The sequence below is a fragment of the Dermacentor andersoni genome, chromosome 6 (genome assembly GCF_023375885.2).
Source record: "Dermacentor andersoni chromosome 6, qqDerAnde1_hic_scaffold, whole genome shotgun sequence".
In the NCBI taxonomy this organism is placed as follows: domain Eukaryota; kingdom Metazoa; phylum Arthropoda; class Arachnida; order Ixodida; family Ixodidae; genus Dermacentor; species Dermacentor andersoni.
In genome coordinates, this window is record NC_092819.1 from 23604098 (window position 1) to 23613760 (window position 9663).

Below are 9663 nucleotides of genomic sequence, written 5' to 3' on the forward strand. Positions count from 1 at the left end.
TTTTCAATAAAAAATCGGTTACAAGTACCGCCCTGCGTTGGCGTCTCCCTCCCCCCCCCCCCGTCCTGTGTCTGTAGCAGTTTTATTCACAATGTCCCACCAACTGGCCTACAACTTTACCTTACTAAAATTTACTATACACAGTTCCTCGTCGTTCTGCACGCCACTGTAAGGATTGTGGGCGGGCATGAAATAAGTGGTAGCTGGCCCATGCCGCTCTCTCACTCATCCACGCTAAGGACGTTGTTGAAGTGAGGAACTTGTTCTCATCGAGAACGAGGAATATGGGATTTATTTACAATATTTACATGAAGGGTGGAGAACGTTACATTTCACCAGTCTAACATGACTGAATAATAAAGCACACCGAACAGCCGACAACGGCTGCTTAAACGCACTCTGTCCTCCCTAGATCCCTAGGTGAGGAAAAACTGCCGTTCAACCTTCGTCCAATGGGAGCGTCGAGTCATCGCAGTCGACCCGCCTTTGAGGGGGAGGGTTCACACACTCACTTCCGCACTTTGGATTCACTGAACACAGCGAGGGGAGTGGGCCATTCTACGTAGACAGGGGTTGATACGCTTCACCCAAGATGGCGCCTCTTAATTTCAGAGCTGACCCCGCAGTTAGACGCCGCGTCTGTCCATTGACTGTAATGATTTCTGGGGCCCATGAGAAAGCACCGCAAGACACCATTTTCCAGGAGCTCTCTTGCTCCAAGTAGACCGTGAAGGCGACAGCGAGTCAACTAACAATACTCGGTCCGCCGAACGTGGCTAGACTCGCTGGCGTCGCTGGCTGTCTACAGGAGGCGCATTGCTGTCTTTACAAAGCCAGTCGTCGCAGCGGGCTGGGAAAATTTTGCAGGTGGGTACCCCTGCAGGCCGATCGTAACACCACTCTCTACTGCGGCTGTCGCGGCAGCTATACCTGCCGTTTCGTTTTATTACGTTTCGAAAGAGGGAAGTAAGCGATGATGATGACAAGAGCGGTAACGCAAGATGTCTTTATGTATTTATAATTTATTGTTTCAATGCAGTAGCGTTTTTAAAGCATCGAGTCCAGTTCGACGTCGTGCAAAAATTGCAACGTGATCTGCACCGTCCTGTGACGCATTTCGGATGGGATCAATGACCCAAAATAAAGACCTCCGAGAATGAGCGCGCGTTGCTACTTGCCAGAGAACAGAACGTCTGTCGCGCGCGCCCGCGCATGCGCTGGACGTACGCAAAATAGGTAGGTACACTAGCATCTCAATGCAACGCCACCGGCCAGAACAATGCCACGGCCCCAGAACGTTTTCTGTGCAACAAACTTTGTGCCACAGGATCTTAGTTTCGGTGGTTTACAATGCATTGAACTCGGGGTCGAGATTAACGAAGACGCCTTTGACGAAGGTCTAGTTGAGCCCGTGGCGGTCAGATGCGAAACCTCGGATAACAAAATCAAGCAGATGGTCTGTATCTGCTCTCGAAAAAGTAAGGCACGCGCATGGAGCCATCGTGCAAGGTACAGGGTTTAGAGCAGTACCCGCAAGTTCACTGCGTACCAGATCGCAAAGCCCAATAACCAAATGAAATTTAATTTTGTGGCCCCTCAGCTGCGTGCATCCCACAAGCTCTGCAATGTCCAGAGTCAAAAAATAATAACAGTTTCTTTCTTTTGAGTGTGAAAATCTTTAATGCGGTCTTGGCATCACAAGACACGCAGTCGACACGCGAAGTAGCTGGTCTCAAACGAAGCAGACTGCACCCCAGACATCAATGAAGAACAAAATTGAGCAGTCAAGGTTTCCAGTGTGTCTGTTCCGCACAATATTTACACTGTCGATTATGTGTTGAAACCGGCGAGAACCGTTCCGGTCTCCGTTCTCACAATTATGAAAGCTCTTGAAATAAGCACAAGGATATCGAGTAGTAAAATGTCTGTCCTTCTCTTCCGCTACTTCACAACAAAAAGAAATCTGGTATCGACAAAAAAAAAATCTGGACAGCTTCAAGTTTCGTTTCGGGAAACCCTTACAGCACAGCGCAAGCACACTTGTAGTCCATTTCCTTGGGCCTGTTGATGTAGTCCATAGCGTTGGGCAGGTTCCTGATCACGCAGGCTGTGTAGAACCAGCGCGGCGGCGCGTAGCCCGGAATGGAGTGCCATTTCCGGTCATCACCCGAGAAGTACTCGAGACAGCGCTTGTAGTCCTTCTGGTTGGCCTCGCCGATCGCGTAGATTTTGTCGTCCAAAACTACGGCGACGACCTTGTCCGTGAAGGTCTTGGTCTTGGAGCCTTTGGACCACTTGCCACGTTTGGGGTCGTAGACCTCACACACGCTCGACTTTCTCGAGAGTCCGCCAATGACGTAGATTTTGTTCCTGTAGGATACAAGACCGTGGAAAAGCCGCTCGGTCTTCATCGGCGCTATGATCGTCCACCTGTCAGTCTCGGGATCGTACGCTTCGGCAGAACGAAGAAGCTTCTCCGTAGACATGCCGCCAACGATGTAGACGCGGCCCGCGCAAGAGGCAGCCCCGGCGCCGAGCCGAGGATGGTTCATGCGGCCTGCGGTACGCCAAGTGTCCGTGGCGGTGTCGTACTCCTCGGCGGTGTCCAGCGTGACGATGCCGTTGGGCGAACCGCCGATGCAGTACACGCAGTCGTCGAGGACGGCTATCCCGAAGAAGGCCCGCAGTTGCCTCATCGGCGTTATGGCCGACCACTTCACGGCGGCTGCGTCGAAGCAGTAACAAAACGGGCACAGCCTCGCGATGTCAGCGCCCATGATGTAGATTCTGTGACCCACCGAGACGCACTGCAGGCCGAAGACCAGGTCCTGCCTGAAGTCAGTCTGCACGGTGTTCCACTCGTTGGTCTTGTAGTCGTACACCTCCCAGGTGTTGCTCTTGTAGCCGCGGTGTATGCCGCCGTACACGAACATGATCTCGGCAGGCACCCGCTGCACGAACATGCTGTGGGTAGGATTTAAGAGGCACGCGTCGCGTCCCGACTGCTGAATTGTATAGCACCGCTTGACGATCGTCTTGCAGAACGTGTTCTTCGAGATGAAAGGATTGCGCATGACCACCTTTCTCAGGTAGCTGTCCTTCATGAGGCAGAAACGGATGTGCGGCAGCAGCTTGTCCAGACACGCGTAGCGTTCCTTGGGATCAGACTTTATCCAAAACACGGTCGCTTCCCAAACGGTCTCCTCGCGGCGTACCTTTAGTTCGTCCGACGCGAGCAGGTCGACCAAGTTCTGCAGGCTCAGACTGCGGAAGTCGCAATTTTCCGAGTACACCCGCTCGAAGTTGTCGAGCAGGAAGCGGAGCGCCAGCTTGCGCAGCGGTTCGAGGTGAAAGAAGCGCGCCATCTCCAACACCCTGACGCAGTTGTCCAGGTCCACGTTGCGCGACATGAACGCGCAGCACTCGCTGAGCAGCCCATCGACGAGCAACTGATCCGCCGCGACGGTCAGTTGTGCGACGTTGTCGGCCGTGATCGCCACGTCTCCCGTGCTGGCGTACGCAACGATGGCCTGCAGTTCTTCCTTCGTCACCCCGGGGATGAGGAAGTCGCCTTGGCTCGCCTTGGAGAGCGGCCCGTTGAAGAGCGACTCGAAGTACTCGCTGCAGGCACTGAGCGTGTCCTTGAAGACCGCGACGCGTCCGCCATCGGAGGTCCGCAGGGTGGCCAGCGAGGTGAGGACAACATCGCTCATGACTCGGCGAATCGCATCCGGCCGCACCTCTCTTCGGAAGTAGCCGGAATACGTCTGCTCTTGCACCTGGTCTGCTTACCGGCAGATTGCGACGGGCTCGAAAAGGGACAGCGGCGAAGCCAATGCGGTAGGCAAGGTCTCGCGTCGGTCGCTGAGGTTTGCGACGCGAGAATTTAATCGCGGCGGCGGCGTAGACGGAAATTTAGTCGTGGTTTTCGGAGTCTCGAGGTGACCGCTGCATGCGAGAGCCGCGGTAGGGCTCAGGGCAGTGAGCGCGCGAACGGTAGCTTGCTTGCTTCTCAAAGGCGCTTACCCATTACGGCCGATCGGCTAAGAAGCCGCGACACTGAGGCGAAGCAAAAGGTGCGCAATGTCCAGCAGTGGCGACGAGAAAACCGCACAACTAAAAAATTATTTCTCTTTCTTTTATATTTCTTTCTATTTTTTATTGTTGTGTGTACTTTTCATCGCCTCCAGTGCGGCGAGCTCCCCTAGTGGGCATATGTGCCATGCATGATTTGAGGCCACAGTCACAATATCTATTCTTCCTCATGAAGAATGTCCCGTGTAGTTTAATCATCAGCAAAAGTCACGTGCAGTACGCCATCATGACGGAAATTAAGGAATGAACTTTCACAGCGCTGAACTAACAACTCAAGCCTTATTTTCCTGAGAGCAGGCATGAATATACGCTTAAAATCATCGAAGGATAAAAAACATAAAATGCTACCAGAGCGACAGCACAAAAATGCACTCTGCAGAAGGGTATCTCCACCGCATTTGTCACTAATCACGTTTGCAGTCCTTACTTGAGAACGACAACAAATCTACATTGACGCACTTGTCACCCCGTTTAAATATTTCTTGCGCTTCGAGCATTTCACTGGTAGGTCTATTTATTGCTATGCGATTACGCAACCACGCTCGTAACAATGAGTACCAGGGTGCTCACTAACAACGCCCTTCCGAAATTTTTCCCGCAAAAGAAGAAAGAAAGAAAAGCAAGCTGATGTCAAATATGAAAGTTGGTCGCGGTGGCGCAGGCTCCAGCGGTTCAGCACAAGGGCAAGATATCAGTTGCAATTATCCCGTAAACTTGGCATCGGATAAGCTGCAACGTAAAGCGGATCGGCAAACGAGCTAGTGTCAATGTCGCGTTTTCTGCACCTGACAAACTTTCGAGAATACGCCGTCAGGCCATCGCTAGCTCAGGTTCTAGGAAAGCGTGCACCACTAAGCGTAAGAACAGTTCGTGCCGTGTGGTGAAGGCGTCGCTAGCAGTACATGTCAATATCGTGCAAGAGTGAGTATGTAGGCCAAGCTGTCCGATGCCTAAATGAAGGGCTTCGAGAAGATAGGTATTCTGTCGAAAAGGTTGTTGGCGCACGTTGGTGCGCACTGTCGTGATGATGGTTGCCGGTGTAGCGCCCCTTGCCTCAGGCCCGGGCCGCAGACCCCGATTCGATGCGCGTGCAGCGCCCGCCGAGGAGGAGGAAGTTAGCTCCCGGCCGCGCAGCGTGCGCAGGGCGATATAAAAAATAAATGGAACAGTTCAAACCGCAACGCTGCCGGAGCTGGGCCTTCCTCGCATTAGCTCAGACACCGGCATGCGTTCCCACCAGCAAATTCTCTTGAATTACACTCTTTGCCCGAGCTCGGTAGACGAAGCGCGGAGAGAAAGGAGCAGGACGCCGAAATTCGCCTGAGCCAATAGTACAAAAATAAGTAAACGCTCAAGAACTGGTTATTCATTTCATTGATGTATATGATTTGGTCAGATTCATTCGAAATATGACTCTCGGTGTCTAGTCGTGGCTAGTTCAGCATCCGCCAATACATTGTGTCAAATAGGCAGTTGAATTCCCTTGCAAGCTTGGAACATTATTTAATATCACGCTTGTTTCCTTTAGATTGTCTACTCTTATGTCCATGCAAATAAGGAGAGCCAGTACAAACAAATAAGCTACGTTGCTGAAAAGTTTATTAACGTGAAACAAATACGGCGTCTTACTTATGATACATGCATTGCTCGCCTTTGCAACAAATGTAATATATATATATATCATTGTTACGCCCTGTCGTCTAATTTGTGCTGCGTTTGCTGTCCAAGATCAGTACGTTAAAGAAGACAAGCGGCTCAAAACGGCGAGGACAGGTACAGAGAGTGAGTAACAGGTTCGTTGAAGAGTGGCGCGTAGCTAGGTTGTCTGGCACCCGGGGCCCATAGGTCTAGTGTCATCCACCCCTCCGCACCACCCCCCCCCCCCGCATGTAGTTGAGGAAGGTGAGGATATCGACAATTTCCGGCTGTCTTCAGACGTATATGACACCCCCCCCCCCCCCCTCCCCACTGGCCCCTTGCACCCGGGGCCCACGCCCTCCCCCCCCCCGTTACTACGCCACTGGGCACTTGCCCACAGACACACACACAAAGACGATACAAAAGTTGCAGATACAAAAGTTGATAGTTCGCCTAGGTCCCGTTACTCTGCACATGTCTTCTTTTTTTTTTTTTTTCTGCGCCGCTTGCTTTCCTTCGACATGAACATCTAACTAGCATAAAGCGAGATTCTGCTTGAGCAGTAGATGTTGCACCTTTTTCGCGATATTTATTCGCGGCAGTCCTCGTATTGCTTTTCCTAATCGAGAGAGAGAGATAGAGAAAGAAACGTTTAATGATATGAAATGCAGAGAGGTCAAACTAAAATAAATTCCCGTAGCCAGCCCTCATGAAATATCACATACATTAAACATGCGTTTGAACTCTCTTTATTTACAACTGAAAACCCTACGCTGCCGTTTCCCGAAGCCGTGCTCTTCGCATTTCACCATCCGTGTTCTGCGGTGGAAGATCTCCGGGTTCTGCGGTGCCTGCGGAGTCGGAAGGCGCACTCTGCCTCAATCCACTTTGAGTTCGGCGTCGGCCTGCTTGGAAGCACTCGAGCCGGCGAAGTAGGGGTGTGCCAGGGCGTCTCGGGCCGATATCCTCTTGCCGGGAACGTAGAGGAGCATCTTCTTAAGCACATCGACCGCATCGCCGTCCATCTCCGGGAGCAGCTCGGACAGGATGCTCTCTTTCCAAAAGGGAAAGTTCGGCTTGTAGTTCGGCAGTTGCGCCACGTCGGGCCACGTCTCGTCCGTCGGCGTGCCCAGGACGCGGAATATGCGGAACAGCTGGTCGATCTCCGAGTCCCCGCGGAACAGAACCTTGCCCGTGGCCAGTTCGAAGAAGATGCATCCGATGCTCCAAACATCGACGGGCGTCGAATAGCGGCGGGTGCCCATGATGACCTCGGGGGCTCGGTACCACAGGGTGACCACCTCGTGCGTGTACGGGCGCACGGGTAGCGTGAGCGCGCGGCACAAGCCGAAGTCGGCCACCTTGATCGTGTCCTCCCGGTCGATAAGCAGGTTGGCGGGCTTCAGGTCACGGTGCAGTACTCGCCGCTGGTGGCAGAAGACGATGGCGTCAAGGATCTGGCGAACGTACTTTTTGACCACGGCGACATCCAGCTTCTTGTCCTTGGGCAGCGAGTCCAGGCGCCTCCTGAGGTCCGTGGCCATATACTCAAACACCAAGTACATGGCGCTGTTGGATCCCGGCATGACGACGTCTACGAGGCGCACTATGTTCTCGTGCGTCAGCTCCTTGAGGAGGGTCACCTCTCGTATGGTCGTCGACGGCACTCCTTCGTCTGCGCCCTCGACGCGGACCTTCTTCATCGCCACGGTCTTGTTGTTCCGCTTGCACCTCGCCTTGTACACGACGCCGTACGTGCCTTCCCCGATCTTCTCTATCATGACGTAGTTGTCCATGCTGTCCAGGCCGGCCTCGATGCGTCTCCGCGAGGACTGCAGCGGCACGAAGGTTCGTGGTCGAGGCAGCTGCAGTATCCGCGGTAAACGGTCCCCGGGGATCGTTTGAACAAGGCGGGTAGCAGCTCGAGACTGCCCGACCGCGCGCATACGCTGCTCGCGAAAGGCGCGCCAGCGCCACGCATAGGTAAGCATGCTAGCTGCTGAAAAAATAACGAGCTGATGTGGCCGCACGCTATTCCGTTCCTTCCCTTTTCCTTTCCCTTCCGTGTGTCGGTAATAAACGTATACGTGAAATTCAATGTCGTTCCTCACAGACTGAATTAGTATGGCCTTCAAACATGCAGCGCTGACATATGACAGCAAGAAGAAAATAATGATGATGGGTGAATGAGCGCGGAGGCGCATCGCCACGTATGAAGAGGTCGTATGATCTCATAACTGCGCGAAGTATGGAATGAAAACATACACACAAATGAAATTATGAGCAACACACGCGTAGTCATGACAAGCTCAATGGCATGATAGGTTACAGGACGCACCAACTATATCCTCGTTCTTCGCTCTATACTGAGAAACAGCATGCATACGCAGCCGACCGGCATTTGTGTAGGCTTCTATGACTGCTGCCAAAATGACAATGCTTAAAGCGAAAGCTTCTGCAGGGTCGGAATCTTGCCGTGTGTGTATATACAGCTCCAGCAAACAGGCTTATAATAGTCCTGTATGCTGACCGGCAAAGTAGCGCCAGAGAGCGCACCTCTCTTCTGAGTAATAAAAAAAAAACGCCTACATAAAACCTGAACACATAATGCAGGCCCTCACAGATATATCTAAAGCATACCAACTTCTTACTGTAGTCGCGCATTATATTCAACGGCTTATTCGATTTGATCTTTCTTTGGTATTAGCCATTGGGTATTTGCCACACCAATCCTGCAGAATGTGTACGTCCTTCAATGTATAGTTAAATATTGACGCGTGAACATTCTGTATCGTTTTCCGGCGACCATTTATTTACCTAACCACCATTACAAATATTAGAAACAATATACGCCTTTCTCGAATGTTGCCACCGACTCTATGGCGATGATGATGATAATGATTATTTCAACAATGAGACAAACCCGATGTGAGGATAGGCCGAGAAACGAGCAGTATTTAGATATTTTTTTGATGTCAACAAAAATATGAAAGAAACCGATCATAATAAATCAAACAAGATGGTGTGTAATGGCCACTCCTCCCTCAGCAAGCATCAGACATCGTCCTCGCAACATCGCTATTGATCGCCGTTTACAGCGCCGCTGCATGGGCGCTGCCATCTTTGAAGACGTGACCGCGCCGCCATGGACGACCTGCTGAGTAAATGCAGAGTGCCAGTAAGTGCCAGTTAGTGCCAGTAAAAATGTTTAACGTTGTTTTCGCTGGTTCTCGAAACGACCCGTATTTCCCAACGTGCAGGAGACTCACAGTCCCCGGATATGTATATACAGCGAGGACAGACAGAGCTGCCCACTAAACTACGCAGTTATATCAGCTTATCTGCCACCGAATTATTCATTCGGATAAGAATAGAAATAATTAAAGTTTTGCGTCCAAAGTGCAATCGACATTTTTTTTTTTTTTTTTTTGCGCTTTATCAGAACTGCAACCGCTTAAGGATATTTCGTTGTGCTTTGCTTGTTCAGAACAAAAATTTGCATTGAACCACCACCTTCTTAATTCCTCTACTCGCCACAGCGTAGGAAAATAGTATGTTTCCGCGAGAGATGTTCCCGGTTTATCGTCACCACTGCGATTACGCGTACGTGCGAGCCCCGACTCTCCTCCTGTTAATAAAATGCGCCTAACCGGACGCGAAACCTTCGTTACGAAGCACGGCACATCACAGACATCAAAAGTGTACGAGAGCACACTCGGTCGTTCCTAGCTCACTCACCCTCGTAACTGTTGGCATCGCATTCATATTGGAGCGAAACGTCTCTTTACCGAATTCTAATAGCTATATATATGTCTGTAAAGATATTCACCTATCACAGGCAACCATTTATTTACTAGAAGGCACAGCCTGCACAACACGTGAACTCGCGTGCACGCTAATACCGCGTGTATTAATAAAAAAGAAGTCGAA

General features: G+C 51.3%; 2 protein-coding genes across 2 annotated transcripts; both read right to left on the reverse strand.

The window, feature by feature from the left end:
* Window positions 1-1784: 1784 nt before the first annotated feature.
* On the reverse strand, window positions 1785-4216 carry LOC126521569 (kelch-like protein 10). Its single transcript, XM_050170265.3, has one exon. It carries the CDS (start codon window positions 3711-3713, stop codon window positions 2019-2021), a length of 1695 nt encoding a protein of 564 aa, XP_050026222.1. The 5' UTR covers window positions 3714-4216; the 3' UTR covers window positions 1785-2018.
* Window positions 4217-6174: 1958 nt separating this feature from the next.
* On the reverse strand, window positions 6175-8887 carry LOC126521187 (cyclin-dependent kinase 1-like). The gene has a single exon (XM_050169800.3). The coding sequence runs from the start codon at window positions 7935-7937 to the stop codon at window positions 6612-6614; it is 1326 nt and encodes a 441-aa protein (XP_050025757.2). The 5' UTR covers window positions 7938-8887; the 3' UTR covers window positions 6175-6611.
* Between the last annotated feature and the right edge of the window lie 776 nt (window positions 8888-9663).